The 19,990-nt window shown below is 42.9% G+C and overlaps 1 protein-coding gene across 2 annotated transcripts in view; it reads right to left on the reverse strand.

The window, feature by feature from the left end:
- Positions 1-836: 836 nt before the first annotated feature.
- LOC137866230 (5'-AMP-activated protein kinase subunit gamma-1-like) overlaps positions 837-19,990 on the reverse strand; it is a 21,162-nt gene continuing 2,008 nt past the window's right edge. Inside the window, exons 3-16 of one of the 2 annotated variants that reach the window (XM_068701995.1) lie at positions 18,553-18,814; positions 10,150-10,376; positions 7,762-7,813; positions 6,734-6,840; positions 5,859-5,940; positions 4,993-5,051; positions 4,867-4,912; positions 4,700-4,754; positions 4,447-4,573; positions 4,027-4,192; positions 3,901-3,938; positions 3,558-3,704; positions 3,379-3,472; positions 837-2,233 (exon numbers count right to left, since the gene is read on the reverse strand). In XM_068701995.1, the coding sequence (XP_068558096.1) occupies positions 2,202-2,233; positions 3,379-3,472; positions 3,558-3,704; positions 3,901-3,938; positions 4,027-4,192; positions 4,447-4,573; positions 4,700-4,754; positions 4,867-4,912; positions 4,993-5,051; positions 5,859-5,940; positions 6,734-6,840; positions 7,762-7,813; positions 10,150-10,376; positions 18,553-18,814 (1,494 nt within the window). In that variant the 3' untranslated portion in view covers positions 837-2,201. Of the gene's footprint in view, positions 2,234-3,378; positions 3,473-3,557; positions 3,705-3,900; positions 3,939-4,026; positions 4,193-4,446; positions 4,574-4,699; positions 4,755-4,866; positions 4,913-4,992; positions 5,052-5,858; positions 5,941-6,733; positions 6,841-7,761; positions 7,814-10,149; positions 10,377-15,450; positions 16,116-18,552; positions 18,815-19,990 lie in introns of those variants that run through there. The other variant, XM_068701996.1, reaches the window with a different exon arrangement.

The raw sequence follows: 19,990 nt of genomic DNA on the forward strand, positions 1-19,990 counted from the left end.
TATATAGAACATTATTGGAAATACCTTACAGAGAAATACAATGTTCTTACCTTTCGCTTGACCAGGTCTGTTTGTTATTGTGCCCGAGTCTCCGTTAGAGGAGTCTCATTGCAACAGGTCCCACTCATTATGGCACTCTTCTTCCGTGGGCCTCATGGGGGCCACAGCACCCACAGGGACACCAGCGGCCTCCCGAGCCTCGCGGCCCTGCAGCAGCTGGTTGAGTCCTTCTATGCCTCCTCGTCCACTCTCTTCACCCATTTATCCTCTGGCTCAAATAAATACCTCAGCCACATTGCCAAAATCATAATACTTATCAGACATCACATTCAAAAATAGTTCAGATAACACTAAGCCAAGTGTCCTGTCACACGCCGTCCAGCAATCGCGTTTCCACAAGTCGTCTTCCGGCGAGACGTCACTTAGCGAGACTTCAGAACGAGACTTCTCCTTGAGTAAGACTCTAAAACGTTTTAATAAGTAAGAGATGTACAGTTTGGACAAAGAACTTACACAAAATACTCTTTGGGTCCCCGGCGTTTAGAAACTTCAGGATGCTAACTTGCATATGTCGGTTAATTAGCATAATTAGCATTGATTCGCATAATCACCCATAGACCTATGGGCAATATTTCAGCAACTACTTAGCTGATTTAGATAATATTAATAGTTTAGGAGCGGAATGCTTTTCTGACTTCAAAAATTTGATTCGAGGAAGTATTAATGAATGCATTAGCGCTGTGGGTGTATGACAGACAACAGTGGGAACCACTTGGCTATTGTAGACATCCTTAGAAGAGGATCTTTTAAAAAAAAAAAAAAAGACAGCTTTAAAGTACATTCAGTGTCCATTTATTTTTCTGCAGCCAGAGAAATTGAAAAAAGTAAAACAAAGGACATTCATACTGCTGAAGTGTAGTTTCTCATGCTTGCACGTTTACAGTACATTTTGATCTGATACAAAGTCTCTTTGAACCGGACATATTGCCACAATATATTTACAAAAATAACATTAAAACTGCAGTCTCTTTAAACAAGTTGACACATTCATAAAAATAAAGCTTTGTGTGACACGTTTCCCGAAAAAAACCCGATCCTATTTACAGTCAAAGATGGAGATGAGTCCTGTTGAGCTACAGCTTTGTTTTTGCTTGTTTGCGAGTATTAGATTATCTGAAGCGTCCAAACAATTGGAAAGTAAATGTAAAAAAAGTTTTTTTAAAACATCTGACAAGACATTTCCCAGTCTTGTAATGTTACAAAAACGCATCCTAAGTAGCAATGAGTATAAATGACTTCTGATGCAAAATGAGTGCCAAGTACTCACTGACTGATCGGATCCTTTTTGGTGTAGTGCGTTTGCCTCCAACCACTGTGTTTTTTGGACCAAAATTATTTTTATTTAATTTAGGATATTCTTTGAATTAGATCTTTTTCCACAGACAGTCTTGACACTTCTGACATGGTTTCAAATCAGAGAAAATACAATACAACAGAATTATTAGTAGTATAATTGCACGCATTTGACAAAAATTCCAAGGACACAAATTCAGTTTTAAGTGGTGTGGGCAGAGCAACAAAAAGGCACACAAAGATTAAGCATCAAGCCCTCAATATTGGCACTGGCAAATAGTTTTGTTTTTTTTAACAGCCACATTTCAGGGTAAGTTTCGTTTTTCTACCAAACAATGAGTTGCATCTTTGACTGTTCACCCCCTACACCAAAAACTGAGAAGTTCTCCTGGTGGCGATGACATTCAGTATCTACTACGAACTGCGACTAAAAATTTGATGACAGCAGCATGACCGTAACTACACAACCCAAAACACTGGAGCCCTAATTCATCAGGAGCAGTCTAGACTTTCCCTCCTTTCACCAAGCAAGTGACCAGAATGCATCTCTACGTCTGTGTCCAAGTATAAATACAGTATACTGTGAGCGGCGCGCGCGCGCGCGCATCTGATCAGTGTTCAAACAAACAAAACAGAAGAAAAGAAACACTCAGAAAATCCATCCTCTGTGCAGGGACTCCACTTCATTCAGCTGTCTAGCTCTTTGGTTTCCAAGCCTCTACAGTGCATCCGTTGCAGGGGCCTCTGGGATCTTCAAACCGGCTCCGCTCAGCCTCACGAGGCCTACCTCAACCACCAAACTTATTTACTCCCACCACGTCTCCTCTCCAGCCGACGCTTCCTCCCTCTCACTCAGCCAGAGTCTCCTCCTTACAGGCATCTGCAGAGAAGAAGACAAGTTAGGACAGGACTACTTGATTTTTTTTTCCCGTCATGCATTATCATCATCAATAATTGTGCATAACCGAAAACATGAACCATTTAGGCCTTAAAAAAAAATATAATAAATCTCTAGTTGGAAATATTCATATGTTCGACCAAAATATTCACAAATCAACATTTCTATCAAATTGTCAAGACTTTCTTTTGCTCAACTCCCCACTTTAACGAGGATACACCAGCAGCAATAAAGTCAAAGGATTAGGAGTACGAATAATTCGACCCACTTCTCTATAAAACATAAAGACACGTCTGTCTGAACTGAGCTTCCTGTTTTTCAACAAGGTTCATCCTTCCTTTTGAAGCCCTGAGCGACGGCCACAGTAGACTCCGTGACAATTTACAGCAGATTCACCAAATTGAGGCGGTGTTCTGCACAAATATAAACATTTAAAGAAAGCCTGGTTTGACAAACAGTAAACCTATCCTTTAAACTGCTGTGTGTCATGTTTCGTACTGATCTGAACACACGGCAACCTCCAACACTGAACTCACTAAACGTATGCAGGCATCTGTTAATTGCTTTCAAGCGTATCAATACAAAACATGAGCTTGCTACTTGCAAAATGCAATTACATCTACTAAAAGCCAAACATCAATGAGCAGAATTTAGAATGTGTAAAGCATCTGCACAGGACAGCTAATGCCATTCAAACCCAACATTTGAAATTGATTTCCCTCAATCTGTCCTATGAAACTACTGTATGAACTCATCAAATACACAAAATAGCAATTTGCTAATCTCTATTCTCACTTTGAAGCTGCTGTATGATGAAAAACAGGTATATATCAAACATATTTCGATGCACTGGTGAGGGCAGACATGAGATATGTTTTTAGAACCAGCAGCAGTGAAGTCTCATGTCCTGACCAGAGGAGGGCAGCCTCGTCACCCTCCCCTAAAAATCCACACAGCCCTGCTGCATGCAGCAGCATCCAGCACGTCAGGCACCACACAGCCAGCTACAGGCGGCAACCAGGTGCGTTTTTCCTACCTGGGCCACGGGTAAGGCGGGGTGGGGGGAGAGAGCTCAGGGTCCGGGGCAGAGGGGGAGTTGGGAGGCTAGCGATGCTGAGCATCTATACCTGCGGGGCTGAGCACCAGGGCCTGGAGGATGTCAGACAGGGAGACGATGCCCTCGATGCTTGAGCGCTCGTCCACCACCACCAACCGATGCACCTGGCACAAAGCACAAATACATTTTTACATCAGTCCTGAGGTCAAGTCTCGTTAACGTACGTCGTCCCGTTTTCAAAAATCTCACTTCGGCTTTGACGATTCTGTCCACAATGGTCTCCATCGTTTCCATTTTATGGCACTTCATGACTCCTTCAAAGTACTGAGAGCGGTGTTTCAGAGCCTGCGTCACCGTAATGTCCAGGTTATTGTACGTCTTCTCAGCAGCCAAGTTCTACACACACACACACACACACACACACACACACACACACACACACACACACACACACACACACACACACACACACACACACACACACACACACACACACACACACACACACACACACACACACGGCGCAGTTTAGCCTCTTTACATTTGGTATTTTGTTTCTTCAAAAACTGAAATTGTAGAAATGTTAACTTACAATCACATCAAACTTGGAGTAAATATCCACAACTTTGCCTGTGAGAGAACATAAAGAACTCCAGTACGTGAGTAAGTTTAGTATTATTATTTTTATGATACTTTGCCAACACTGGACATTTGTTACCCGACTCATCCACCACAGGCAGCGCAGACACTCTCCTCTCCACAAAAATGTTGAGTGCTTTGATGATGGGCGTGTTTGGGTGGATGAAAGCGATGTCATTGTACGAACCAATGCCCAGTTCTCCGAGAGTCTGCTTCATGAAAGCTGGCTTTGGCATTTCACACATCTGGAGTACACAAACACATACAATGAGGCAGGAACATGACGAGTGGGATCACTCACCATCTGCTCCATTTAAGTAATGTCACATTCTACCAATGTCCACATTGTCCACTAGAGGGCAGCAGGCAAATGGAAGTGAGGACGAGATGACAGAGTTCCCAGCACAAGTAATCCTAATTATCCATCATATAGATTTAAATGCTATGCAAGCTAAACACTCATGCACTGACAGACAGGCAGGGTTTGTGTTGGACTCACAAAAAGCTGGAGGAACTTGAGGATCCTCTTGTGTGTGAGAATATAAAGTGCATTCCCCGTGACGGGGTCGATGACAGGCAGGCGGTGAATTTTGTTTTTGATGAGTGTGTACACTGCATCGAATAGGCTGCAGTACAACAAACACAATGAGCAGTTATAAATCGCACGATTAAAAAAATAAAAATAAAAATCAGCCCACATGGACAAAAATATGCAATAAGAGAGATTCATAATTCACGGTCAGACTACGTACCTTGCGTCAGGTGATATGTTGACCAGAGGTTTGAAAGTCGCTTGAAGGTAAACCTCTGTAGCAAGAAATTAAATATTAAAGTATTTTATATTCGGCTTGTAAAACACAAATAAAATCGTACATTATGCATGTTTACAGAAACATGACGGTACGATCGTGATGCTAACCTCTCCACGTCTCAAGCTTATGTTCCTCTAATTCATATATTTGCACCTGAAAGACAAGAAATAGATGTTGGTATAAGAAATAAAACATAGGAACCTCCATGCAAACATTATGTCAAGTAGACTTACCATTGGCGACTTATAGTATCGGTGTAGTATGATGATGAAATCTGTGATTGTCAGCATTCCTGCAATGAAAACACACTAGATCTGTAAACAACATACGGCGCCATGCCTGCAGGCATTGTGCAATTGGGTAAAAGAGAGCGCGCTTACAAGGGCGGGGTCCAAACAACACATTACCCACCCCCCCTTTATCCTCACGCTGACCTGGCATTTATTATTCATCACAGGCTGACTTGCAATAAACTCCACAGGATAAAAATACAGCACAACAAAGCCGACTGAGCGCTGGTTTGGCTTTTGACATTCTATTACTAATAGAAAGTTGTTTCTTTTAGCCTGCGTGGATTTTTTTTTTTTGGGGGGGGGTTGAATGTTATTTCCAACTTCTCAGAGCACTTATCAATACAGAGGAGTCATAGCTGTGTTTAATGGTTTATGGCAGCTCTAATGACTTCTGCTCAATATAAAGCATCGCACTCCACAAGACATGACCAGCAGCATTAATACACAGCCTGTCCTCTCGGTTCATTTAGCAATGGAGCACCAGCACAGCAAGAGAAATCATAATAAAATGAGCAATTTAGCTTTTTCTACAACTTAACTGTGGACTAAAAATATGTAAAGTCTTAAAAAGGTGCTGGAGTCAAAGCTACAGAGTAAGTGAGAAGAATAAAGGCATCTAAACACATTTCTTCTTGCAAATTTCACTCAGTTGGCAAGCTGAAAAACATCTGCAATGTGTAAAGTCTTTGGACGCCTTATTTATGATTTAACGACTCTTTAAAATTAAAACTTTGTTAAACATGCCTAACTTAGAGGCAGCAAAACAAATTCCAAATTAATTTTGTGACGGGTTTTAGGGTTCTTACCCACAAAGCTTTGCTTCTCTGTGTCCCATAGCGGAGCAGCTCGCACACCGTTGGCTACCAAGGCAAAGAACGCTTTCTTCACCTGTCAAGCAACCGTTGAAAAGAAAAACCCAATTACACTATACTTCACTACAACATGTGATGACTTCTTTGACTGATTAGTTGATGGACAGAAAACTTAGCAGCAATTCTGATAGTCGATCAACTCAGTTGTTAAATCAAGCTAAAGGGGCAAATATTCACTGGTCCAAGCTTCTTAAATGTGAAGATTTGCCACTTGTGTGTGTTTTATACATTTTAAATTAAACTGATTAAATTCAGAATGTTGGTTGGACAAATCACGACATTCCAAGATGTCACCTTGGACCTGAACTTTCTATGAAATCTTTACCATTTTCTTGACATCTTGATATTTTTAATATCGACAAATTAATGTCTCATCAAAAATAATCTTTGCCTTCGGCATCATCTGATGACATTTCTTTTTTTTTTTTGTTTGTTTGTCAAATTGTCATAGGTAGAAGAGAGACTTGTGATGAGTTTTGTGAAGTACGCTGTAAACTCCTGATGGCTTTGTGTTGGTTTTAGTATTTTCCTTTTCTTTTAGATACAGACTCAAGTCTGAGCTTCGGTGGATTTAGTGGTTGAAGATCTACACATCAAAGAGGCCAGGCCTCCACAGGATTACTGTTTAACTGCTTTATGACAATTGCATCAACCATCTCATAGAAACCGCTCTGAGGCAAATAGTCCAGCACATTTTACTGAACATTAACTTAAGCCTAACGTCTTTATTCGGTCATCAAGACAAGCAACCTCGACATCAAATAAAAAAAGTTTGTCTGCAGGCGAAGTGAACTTGTCGCAGTACTGACTTGGAGTGCCGTGTCGAACACAACCAGCTTGGAACTTGTGGGGACGATGTCATAGCACTTGTGGGATTTCATGAAGCGCATGTAAATATCACTCTCAGGTTCAGCAGCTGGAAGGACAAAAAAGCAGGAGAATACTTTTAGAGGAAGGATAAATCTCACAGGGAATATATAATGAGAGCCTGAGAACAAAACGCACTCAGAGCATAAACAACCATTACGGGTCTGGACCACTTAAAGCCACTTTACTGCTCCCTCTTACTGACAATTTAGATCCGCTTTAAGCACCAACAAGACCAGAAACAGGAAAAACACAGACAACGCTACTTGGGAACTCACTGATGATGCGGTTTGAGATTACGCATGGTGGCGAAACACTGAGTTCTCTATTAGTTTACTGAGAAATCTAAATAAATAGCGAGTTATGTGTCATTAAGTAAAAATAAAACATTTTGTTCCAGTGGATAATGATAGAAAATGAAAAAAACAACATTGCTGGTCTGACAAATAAACATTTTGAAGGCATATCTCTGATGCGTTTGTTACTTTTCTCGGATATTTTACAGATTGAATGATTAGTCAATCAAAAACATTCTAAAATAATCTTTTCTTAAAACGTTAGTTTCAACCTCATGTGCTGCAATAACTTGTATTCACCTTGATAAAATGCAGAGCCCTATTAAATGTATTTTAAATGCAAGTAGTTTCTCCAGTACTTCACAGGTATGTGTCCATCTATCAAGACCTCATCAAAAACATATGTATTTAGATAAACAGATGTGTTATGACAACAACGCAGTAAAGTCAGTCGCCTGTAGAGGAAATCCCTCCAATTTGTGACAATTCACAGCAGCTGAATCGCTGGGTCTGCGTGCATACGGCTCTGATATCCGACTATCCTTTCTCTAAGAAACAGCTGGAATACCTGAGACATCCTGATGTGACGGACTCACCTTTACGTTCCATCGCCAACTGCGTTAAAAAAGGTAGTAAAAAAGGAGAGCACCGGTTCGTCGCAGTGGGACACTTACCATCATCGTCTAGTTCAAGTTTCTCCAGCATGCCTTCGAATAAACCGTAAACCTGTGAGAGCAAAGGGGCAGAAGTGTGCAGTGAAGATCGCAGCGAGTTCTCACAACAACAACAACAACAACACACGGCAAAACTTTGCTGTAGATTTGAGAGTGAGCGGCGGGGTGAAGCGACTTTTTCCCCAGCGGCCCCAGCAGACTGATTACACAGAGTACGCAGAAACACCAAAACCACTACACGCGCGCACACACGCGCGCAAAAAACAACAACAACCGTCATGCGCCACCGGCGTTTCATCGATTACATAAAGCTCATCCAAGTCCGCTAAATATACACAGCTTACGTAACATAAACATTGTGCTGTAGCGCTGCAACTTTAATGGCACGTTATCATTATCATTAGACTACACACACCCACCCCTTAAAACTCAGAGTGGAACAGTCCTGATCTATTTGCTGCAGTGGGGGGGTGGGTGGGGGAGAACCAATGTCTACGCGCTGACCAAACAGCGCGCGAGAATTATTCCCACCGTAATGAATCAGATGCATTCTTTGTTAGTTGTAATCTATCAAACAACACTCGCCAGAGGAAAAGTCTTTCCCAGACAGTGTGGAGAAAAAAAAAGAAGAAAAAAGAAAAAAAAAAAAGCAGGAAGCTCCACGCGCTGTGGACACACCCCTCTATGCAGGGCAACATGGGTGCTTCACCATATTAGGAAATCCCTTACGTTGCTTAGCTGCAAGAAGCTGGGATGTCTCGTCACATCATCAGAGCTAATGTCTTCTGACAAAACGAGCAACGTAGCCGAGTTCCGCAAAAAAACAACTCTTTGGAGAAAATGGCATGCAAAGTGTGCAATTTGCATCTTGCACGCAACATATGCGAGCATTGACATTTGCTGTGTCATGCTGAGAGACTTGCATGGCCTATGAAAAGTGTGCAAGTTGCAATACACCTGATTTCCCCTGGTTCCTAATTTGCAAGCATATTCACAACAGGCCACTGCAGCAGTGGGAGACAGCCTGCATACCTGCTCTGGGATGCGAGACAGTCCCCTGTGTCGCCCCTGCAATGGTGACACAGCGCTTCTCTTGCCAAAAACACACTCCTGCACTTTCATAAATCTTTGCCCTGCTGCATCACAGCAGGCACTTGGTCTGCTTTGTTCTTACTGTGAACTCTAGGAAAGCAGACATGCACACATCCATTAAATGAATTGCATTTGTGCTTGGCTTTAGCAAAAGTACAGCATCATAAGATTATTTGTCAGCCTCCCCTTATGAATGCCAGAGAGAGGGGGGGGTCACAGAGAGGAAGACAGGCACCGGCTCATCGCTCCCCAACCACACTCATGAGTCCTTGTGTGTTAATACAGACAGTATACAACATTGGTGATGAAATATTGATTTACCCCTCTCTAGCTAGAATGCACAATCACTCACGGCTGACAGGTGGAGACAGACCTTCGGATAGTTATTCATTAAATGGGCACACTAGCTGTGGGAAATCTGGTATCACATCCCGACTCAGACTGTGGTGAATCCTAAATAAAACCCTTGTGACAAAACACTGAGCCAAACCCTCAGCCGCCAGTCAATTGTGCACCCGCTTAGTCCGCCATCTAAGATATTGCTTCAATGCAGAGTTAATATTTATATTGTCCGAGCAAATAGTGCAAACACAGGCCTGCTGACACACAGCATGCTCCAGTTTCAGAGCTTGAATTAAAGGGATTTGCATCATCCATGCTTTCTGTTCACCACTCCCCAAGTAAACCCTTATGACACCAAGTAAAAAAGCGCATGACTCATGGACAGACTGTTATGTTGTTGACACAAAAGAAAAAAGAAAAGGAAAAAAAAAAGAAATCGTAATTAGTTTTAACATCTTGTGATCCGTGCTGTTTTCGTCAGTACTTTCATAAAATATGACTTTGTATAAATTGATGCTGAAGTAGTGCAAAGAAACAGCATTTTACCTGCAAATTTAGTCACACATTCAGGCTATTTTTGAGTAAAAACAATTCATATTTCACCTATTTTAGGAATTTACATGGGTATGCTACTCCAAAGCCCCCAGGACAGTTCAGTCAGTACTTGTTAACTCAAGCCACCCTCTTCTAAAGCCAGACGGTGACCTTTAAACTCGTTTTGTACCTGTGATGTGAACTCTCTCTGCTCCATAAACAACTCTCCACACCAAATATATATTTACTTTCCAACATTGCTGGCAAAAGCAGTCACTACTAAATCTATTTGATTGAGTCATAGCCACAATGATTTATTGATTAGCGTTCCCAAGCATTGACCAAACTGACCTGAGGCAAACAAATAACCAGAATTCTTCTTTAAATGGCAACTGAGACATTTTTTGCAGTGTGACTCACTTGTGGCGAGGTAGAGTAGGATGGCACAGGGCTCGAGGAAGAGATCGGGGGTTTAGCAGAGGGAAGGCTGAGGCGCTGTCCTGTGTCTGGAGGCGTGGAGATAGAGCGGGATCGGGTGCTCGCCTCCAGGCGTTCAGGGCTGGGCCCACTCGGCCGGGCCTCCTGGGTGAACACAGGCTGGCTGCAAGCCTGGGTTGGGGTGGAGGGTGGTGTGGAGAGTCCAGAGACTGCAGAGAGATAAAACAAATAAAAAAAGGGAGGTCCACAATAGATACCAAAACGTATCACTTGTTCCTCTCAACGACTGTCCATACTTTGTTTTCAGTGACACTGAAACACCACGCGGATCAATGTCGCCGATGGGCTTAGTTGGCAAGACTGAGGTGCTACAATCATGACTGCTGCAGATACCATCAACGCGGTCACATGCTATAACGGACGAGGAATGCATATCTGATCCATCAGGGACTGAGAGAGTCCTGGGTACCAGGAAACAACACAAATGCCAGAGATAAAGTCTCAGCCCAGTCGATGACAGACATGGATGAACCACCATTAGAAAGACAGCTATAAAATCATATCAACTTAAATAACAAGTAGCAGCTCGTGTTAGCTTTAATAAGCGCCTTCAACAAACATTGTTACCGTCATTATTTACTGAGTTTGTCCTTTTATCCACACATTGTGAATACAAATATTATCCAGTACATAAATTACATCTTAAGAAGTTTATGAAGAATACATTATGCATCACGTAGATGTGTCAGTTACTAATTATATTCTATCATATTCTATCAACACATCTACACACCTTTATGAATCACAAGCTCATCTCAAAAAAGGTTTTGACATTCTGGAGGCCCCTATAAAGTCTTGTCAACCCACACAGGTGTTTTCACTTATCCTGATTAGACCTGAGCAGAGGACTAATTAGCCAGAAGTGAAAACACCTGTGTGGGTGTGCAGAGCCTTTCATTCTTGTTAATTCATTCACATGTATTGTCTCTTGCTTTTTTTTGTTTTGTTTGAATGTTTGTATTCATCCACACTAACAAACACTCTCTTTAGCTGTGGGAGAGGTGGCTTGGATCCTGTGTGGGATGAGTGGCTAAAAAAGCTGAGAACTAGTCTCTGTGGGTTGGACCTCATTAAACTTTTAGTGTGACAAATAGGCTGCATGTCTTGAAATGAGAGCGGTAAAAAGCCTCAAGAGAAATAATAAATAAAATATGAAATATGACAAAAAGACACAATAACAATTCATTATCAAAACAATTAAAAAAGCTATTCCCCTTTTAAACACTTAAATATTGGAATAAATCTACGAGGTTGCCCTTATATTTAGTTTTACTTCTCAATATTAATGTAAGTATCCTTTTTTGATAGTTTTTTAAAATGCATTAATGAAGTAATTGATTATATTCAACTGCTAACTCAAGGCTACAATTATCCTTATGGCATATTCCTCAGTAATACTGCTGTGAATTGACAGCTGTTGACGTCTGCATCACTCTGTATTAACGAAAAATCCCTTGATGGCACTCCAAAGCTCATCTCATCTCAATGAATGCTCCAGAAAATGATCAATAATGTATCAGTATTGGAAAAAGAAACACAATGAATCATGCAGGACGCCTTTTTCCTGTTCCTGGCGTCCCTCCACAATAACTAAGCCGATTACAACATAAGCAGCCGCATTAAACTGCAGTCTAGCAGTCAGATACCCGTCACGCTGCTCGACCTGCCACAGTGTCGGCTTGCAGGTGTCAGTCACTTGACAGCCCTCACATGCTCCTTCACGTCAGGCATCGCGGTCTTTACGCAGGGTGACATGCGACACTCACGCCGCCCCGCCTCCACCGCACCGACATATTTCTAAAGGCCGGACAATGAGTGACATGGGTGATGAGGACCAAATGGTTCACATTACAAGGTCTCCACCACAAGACTTCCAGTTGACTTTTTGTCACGCTTACATATCCGACACTGGTGTGCCAGTAAAGCGGACTCAACCAACGGCATGAAAATACAAGAATCAGTTTCAGTTGACTGATTCGTATGAAACAAACTAAGATTGTTATTCAAGTAATTTTAACATACGACTGAGAAATGAAGTATTTAGGATCATCACTCAAAAGGTTAGAAAGTTGTGTGTACTTCTAAATGAACCAGGACAGAAGTGTCCATATTGTGACCAGTATGACACATTGTTTTTAGAACGTTTCTTGTGACTTTCTTGCCTTCAAAATATAATCTTCTAACAGACAATTATACAAAGTTAGGAGATACTTTTCATAAATGAAGCCTTGTGTGTCAAGTGAACACATTTCTTTGGTCCGTCCAAGCGCACTCCGCACTATCTCTTGACATTTAGTTGGCGAGCACCAGCCCTCTTTGGCTTGACCTGTTTCCGCAGTGTTGCCTTCTTATTTTAGCCGCGCTGTTGTGGCACATTCCACAGGAGGAGATAACAGCGGGGCTGGGATCCCTCTCCTCGGCCTGGGTAATAAGGGGCAGCTAGACACCACACAGGACACAGGAACGCCATTGCTGTAAGTAGTCCAGTCCATCTAACTTTACAAACGTACAAAAAACACTTACGCAGTACTATATATATATATTATTACAGAAGAACATACCAAACACTGACAAGATGCACTTTTGCAAAGCTCTGTCTACACAGGAAAACAAAAGCAGCAATAGACTTGCAATGTTAATCTTTCCATACCTTGAAAATCAGTAAGAGCAATGAGTCAAATTTTCATTTTCCATATCACTTTATTGTGCAACTATTTGAATCAGAGATGAAACGATTGTCCAAATATATCAATAAGTCAACAATTAATCGGTAGCTACTTTGTTAATTGATTAAAGGCTCTACATAGAGCTCCATCATCTAACACCAAAACAAAAAGGGCACGCCGGCCACCCCTCCTCCCTCCCTTTGCGTTTCTTCCTAAATCCATGTAATGTAATGATTAGCTTGTTAGCTGTCTTGCTAATGCTAGCTAGCTAAATTCATGTATTCTTCGGTGGAGGAAAATCTGAAACGTCACCTTCAGCTGAACGCTTTGAAGTGCACTCTACCAGCTCGCTTCTTCAATGCCAAAGGCTTTTACATTCTAGAGGCCTTACACAGCCACGGTCGAGTCGGTCAAACTCGTTTTTTGGCTGATTAGACCCGAGCACAGGTGAAGCCAGAAGTGAAACCACTGATGTGTGTACAATTTGAGGGTTTCAATTGAATTTTTGGGATGGCTTTGATTACAGGGTATTCTTCGGTAGAAGAAAATCAGAAATGTCGCCTTCAGCTGAATGCTTCGAACTGCACTCTACCGTCTCACTTTTACAATGCTGTGCGAGACGTCACTCTCTTGGTCTCTTCATAAACACGGCGAAGGCCAACAGTTGCAAAGGGAAGGACTCGTATGCACTAAGTTTCACGCGTGGCCGGCTCGGCTACCAAAGCTAAGAACAGAGACACTCGAATTACAACACACACACACAATTACTCCACCATATCTTTACATGGCAAATAGTTGCTGCTGCTGCTGCTATATTTATGTTCAAAATCTCATAGGGTATATAGCTCCTCTAACTTTTTGTAATTTTTCAAGCAAAACGCCAAGCATTTCCTTTCTCCAGCTTCTCATTGTGAAGATTTATTGTTTTTTAGTGTGTGTAATGTGATAGTTAACTGAATATTTTGGGGTTTTGCATGAGATGCAGTGATTGGGAGGTGCAGAGGCTGCTTGGAGGGCGGCAGATTAGCAGATGCTACTCACGACCGGTTGTTATATTGCAATTTACTAGAAGCGTGTTAACATAACACCCGTAAAAGCAGATCCTCTTACAGTGGGCCCCCCCCTGGGGAGTCGACAGGGTGTTTTTAGTCAAGTGGTGCTACGGTGACTCCGGGAGCAACGTGATCCTCATTGGTTGACGTCAGAGCGGTAGCGAGGGCTGCTACAGGCCCCAATGGACGCGGTGCTACAGCCCTCTCCGGCCAGCCGTGTAACACAAGGAATCACCACTGTGAATGGCTATGTTTGTGATAGCGCACTGGTTTAGAACTGGTGTGTGGATTGCGAAGCAAGTCAGTAACTCCAATTAGTAATACGGGTTTAAAACTAATTTGCTAAGTTCACCATAATACAGATTCTCTGCTACAAAGTACGTGGCAGTTCAGCACCTCGATGATGGCCGGCTCACTACAACATAGGTGTGCAAACTGCATCATGGCAAAACATAATGAGCAGTCGCAATTTGAACTGAAGTACAAAATGTCGCTGAGAAGCACAAAGACTACTGAAATTTCTCATGGAGATGTCAGCAGCGACACAGTTGAGCTTCCACGGTGTAGAAGCGCCGTGGATCAAAGGACTTATGGTTTAGGCTGAGGTGTCACCGCGTTGTATACTGCCTTTACAACAAACTCTACATCTTACGCAGCAGCCACATTTGGACGTACATCATTGTAACGGGCTCCTCTCATCCACTCCGCCGACGTCAGACCGGCTGTAAATCAGGAGCTGTAACGTCCGTGACGAAGGGCCACTTGAACGCCTCACAGCGTCTCCCAGTGCTTCACACATCGAGCATTATGAGCTAACACTTTACGATAGCTGCCTTAAGTCTGCATGGCGCTCTGTGCTTTTCACTTGGCCTCCATTTTCTGTCCCTGTTCATGTTGGCCTGCTTTCCTCATGAGAACCTGAGGGAATATTACAAACAGGGAAAGAGTCCCCACACATAGGAAAAAGCCCCGAAAACTCGACTTGGCACCTTCTGACTATCCCTACATCAGCTTAAATGCTTTATGTTGATTTAAATAAAGTATTTTTTAAATGTTTTTTAAATGGAGCAGCTATTCTGAAGAGACACCCTTAGGATATGGGACAGAAATAATTAACTGTATCACATAGGGTGGCTATAAATTACTTTACCATGATGACGGGATGATTACAAAACACATTTCACTTATTTCTGTCACTGCTTCAATAATAACATCATAAGGAGAAATATTAATCAGGCACAATGCATACAGAATCACGCAATATGTGCAGTTTTTAGCAAACCTCTTGCCTCAGGTCGTAGCTTCACCCCTTTGGTGTCCAGCCACTTTGTGCGGACGTCCTGCATGCGTTTGTGAAACCAGAAACCATGTAATCAGCACCGAAACTATATGGAGAACCTAAGGCCATAGTGATGAGCATTATATATAAATCTGGATCCAGAAGTACTAGACTAGTGGAGGAAGTTGCAGAATAAAGGGAGCGTGTGAAGAGCACAGCACGTTACCAGACAGACATGACGACTCGGACTGATGCCGCCCTCCTAGCCCGTCTTGCTCCTTCCGTTTCTTGCTCCTCCTCAGGCTGCCAAACCTCTTCATGAAGCACGGTGGGTTGTGGGTTCAAGACTAAATTTGACCATGACCATCTGCATTGCGATATGGGGTGCAAACATTGGCTCGAAACTGTCCCAAGAGAGAGTCACTCCATTTGCTAGATGAAGCAAGTTGTACAGAAATTATAGTTGAAAAGTGCGTCCACCTGACGTCCACAGATCTAGAGGACGATTTGTCTTTTGAAGCAGTTTTTGTCTTTAGAAGATAGAGATGGTCCTTCTTATTAATAAAAAGGAGTAGACTGGTCACCTTCAAATCGACGGATGAAGAATGTATGAAACGGTCCTCAGGATTCTTCTGCAGGAGAATAAATTAATGTTGGCATAAAGTACAGCATTACACTTTTACTTCAGAAAATGACAACCGCAGCAAGAAAAAAAAAAAAAAATCCACGGAGCCCAGTGCCAGCAGGGAGCAGTGTACTCAGTGTCAGCTCATACGTTTGATAAAAAAGGAAAGAAAAGAAGCTTCAGCTGAGAAATGTCGCTCCTGCAAGTGATGCAAAGAGCAACTGGGACCGGAGCGCCTTTTCCCCCCCTCTCAGCAGAGTCAGTGCTGTGAACTGTCAGGTGCAGCTGTGGGTGGCGTCTCTTTAATATAGCACCGCATGCCAGCAGCCTGTAAAAGGACGACCAGTCTACAAAGGAAGCACCAGCGATTGGCTCAGGCTGCACATCCCCCCACCCCCCCCTTCCCTCCCCTCCCCTCCCCCTTCCAATACCCTCCCTCTCCCAACAGAGGAAAGTAAGCACAGGCACATCTGTCTCACTCTGTCTTCACACAGTACATTCAGGATCAGGGATCAGTCTCAGCATTTCCTCAGATTAAAAACAAATAAAGACGTAGAGGCTGTGGTTTTGAGCTGGGCGTCCTGCAGCTCTGTCACTTGTACATTCGGTTGTCTGTTAATTTTAGGGGCCTGACCTTTAAGACAGGGGGACCTCCCATGTTCTGTCAGCTGATCAGAAAGCCTCCATTCAATACCACGAGCCTCCCCTACCCCTAACAGATGGCCCACTCAGTATCTGCTGCTTACATTAGCTCCAGTACAGATCTCAATTAACATGTTATGCAAGTGTTCCGCTCAGTGGGTCAATGGCTAATATGAGTGAGGGGTTGAAATATCAATGATGAAATCAGTCGCCTCAAACACCACTTCAGATTCAGTTTATATTGAAGGTTGCCAAGTTCCAGATCCATGAGGATTTGAAATACCGTCGGTGTATTTTGTTAAGCTTAGCTTCCACACACGTAATAAAATCATTCTGTCCTTGTACGGTCTGCGCTGTCTGAATTTTGGAAAGTCAAAACTGCCCGGTTCCTTTATTTACTGACAACATACAGCACACAGTGGCAACAGAGAGAGGGGGAGAAAAGTCTGCATGGTTGTATGAGGAGCTGCTAAGAGTCCGGTCACTTCCAGATAAGGGTATGAAAACACCACCGTTGCCTTCAGCGGTGAGAGACTGACAATGTCCAGGCGATGGAGAAGACACATATTTAGACCAGATGGGAATGAAAAGACATTCTGATCATATTTGTGGCAAATATGGCTATAAATGCACCTGGGAAAATGCTTATTATGCAACTTATACAAAATCAGATGTTCAGGAACACATAAAGTCTGACAAAAATATGTTTACAAAAATGGTACAAAAAAACAATATTGATAATACTAATAATGAAGTATAAAACCGGATGCTTAATCAACACTAGTTTGAGGACTAAATCCAGACTAGACTATGCCTTCAGCACCCCCTTGTGGCAAAAGTAGGGTGCCTACAAAAACATCCCCACTACAAAAACTGGAAAAGCTGCTGGCCCACTCAGTCGCTGTATGACATTAATTTACATGCATACTTTGCTGCTATTATCATTGGCCCCCGTTCATTTAAAGCCACATCATTAGTCCGGAAAAAGAAAACCGAGAGGATGTAACATCTCGGACCACATCACACTCTTAAAAGGGCTGGAGCCGACGGTGTGCTTTGGTGTGCTTTAGTTTGGTTACCATCAATAACAACATCTAGAAGAAACGGAGCACGCCGACTCTTGAGGTCTGGCCCCAGCAGAGCTATTCCACCAGCAGCTGCCAAACCGACCCTGTGCGAGGAAACCGAAGAATGGGTGCGTGTGCGAGCCAAAAACATATGACTCATCGTTTTGCCGTTGGATGCTGCTTCCAGCAGCGCTGTTTCCATGTGAAACAGGCTGGGTTTTGGTTATGTAATCGGCCACAGAACTACACGGAGACATGAGAGCTGACAATCTGCCCGTTGGGTCTGTTCTTCATCAAACCAGGCCTTGTTCTGCCTAGCCGGTCTCATTCCCACCTCTTAGCGCATACCAGTATTACCATTATGTCATTTGTGAGTTTTAATTTGGGGAATGCACTAATGGCTGGACTCCCACCTGCAGGGTGCCAAACCTGTAACTTAATCTAATAACCTGGCTTTGAAATGCACAGCTCAATGCCAGGTATTGGGAGCTAAAAATAAAGTGAGACTCCTCTTTGATTCTGACGATAAACAAAGACGACCATTTTCTGATAATGAAGGAACATCTATGATCTCCTCCAGCGATCGACCATCTGTCTGATGATGCTCATGACCATGTTGGCCTGTTGGGGATGGCAAAACAAAGCAGTGGATTTTTCTTTTTTTAAACCATGAGGAAATCTAGGCTTCTATTCCTTATTGGCACAATGGTGTTCAATGCGTGCTGCTGTCAGTTTTGCCACAAGCTGCAAAATATCTGAACTCATGAACTCCATCGGATAGAGGCTGGTTCCTGTGTGCGGCTTTACCTCGTATATACAACAGGAAACCCAAATAATCTTCGAGATAACCGAGCTTCATCTTTTGTGTCTTACTTCCTTTATGACCCCCCCCCTTCCTCCTAGACCCACTCTTGCACTAGATAACAGTTTTAATCTGACTTATTGCATACTATCTATCAAACTACAGTTGTAGTCAGACCACCAATCGACTCACCCCTCCTGGTTCTGGAGAAGATTTTGATGCTCGCAGGCGAGGAGCTGGATGAGGAGCGGAACATGCCGCTGAAGCTGAGTCGGCGGGGGGACTTGGGTGGGGAGTCCTGATAGGAGGGATAGGGGAAGATGGTTTTCGGGGAGCCTGAGCCGGCCCTCACTTGCACCGGAGCAGACTGGGAATATGGGGGCAAAGGGGCGCCGGCTGGGCTCCTCGCGGACACCCCTTTGGTGGGGCTCGCTGAACGGATGCGGCGCTCTCCCTGAAAGACAATAAAAAGAGATGGTTTTATTCTCCTGCACTTTTTAAAAAGGTGTGACTTTATGCTCAGAGTGTTGTGTGAGACAGTGAGAGGCTGCAGAGCTGAGCTGATATGTGAAAAACTGACAGACACATAAGAACACGGAGAGATTTATTGTGAAATGACGGCCACTGATTGCACTTTCTTTCTACGTGTGCTTTCCATTATTGGTTACTTCTTCTTTTTTTCCCCACATACACAACACTGTTTTGTTTAGTCAGCCACGTTGTAACACTCTATGGTACATCCTAAAAAGCAGTATGAGAATGTGAGTAGCGCGTGCAGAGTGCAATAAGGGAAATGTTCTTTCATGATCCATAAAAGTTACTGAGATACCAACCATATTGATTCCTTACTTTCTTAAACAGAGAGCTCTGTGACGCAGCATTTTTCACTCTTCAATTTGCATTCTGCAGAACATTTCATTCAAACCAGCCAAATCCTGAGCAGCACTATCTCATTGTGTTTGCACATACAGCTGTAAAAGACAGCAGCAAAATACATCCACAATTTTACAATTCATGCTGAGGCACCATGTTTAAAGGCCTCGCCCTCGATACGAGTCAGTAACAATCAGCCCTCCTCTTAAACAACACTGAGCCTATTTTTCATTAGGACTTTCTGTGTTTACTAGTCTGTCTTCGCAAGGTTAATATCATGTAAACAGAGAAATTCTTCTCTTTTTCGCTGTGCAGATACCAAAAACAAAACAGAAGAGACGGCAGCCAATCTCTCCGGAGACAGAGAGCGCCTCCTCCCACTGCTGACTGCCGTCTGCTCTGGATGTGCCAACAACCAAACTTTTAACCATTTGTGGTCTCTGATACAGTGAGGCGTTAGAACACGCAGCGATCTCCAGCTCGGGAGGGAGTATTTACAGAAAACAATCAAATGAAACAAGGAGTGTTTTGATCACATTGTTGGTAGATAAAAAAAGCCCACATAACATAACCGGGCTCAATAAAAACAGATGCATGATGATATGAAGTGCGCTGTAATGCACGGATAATAAAATCAAAAAACGGGGAAGAACTGTTTGTCTGGTCTCCTTCACGAAGGTTCAGAGTGTTTGCTTAGAGGCTAGCTCAACTCCATGTGCACATTTCTGTTTAAACCAATCCTGTGACAAGTCTGAGG

Source organism: Cebidichthys violaceus, unplaced genomic scaffold (genome assembly GCF_023349555.1).
Source record: "Cebidichthys violaceus isolate CVI_PGR_0920_01 unplaced genomic scaffold, fCebVio1.0.p SCAF_8, whole genome shotgun sequence".
In the NCBI taxonomy this organism is placed as follows: Eukaryota; Metazoa; Chordata; class Actinopteri; order Perciformes; family Stichaeidae; genus Cebidichthys; species Cebidichthys violaceus.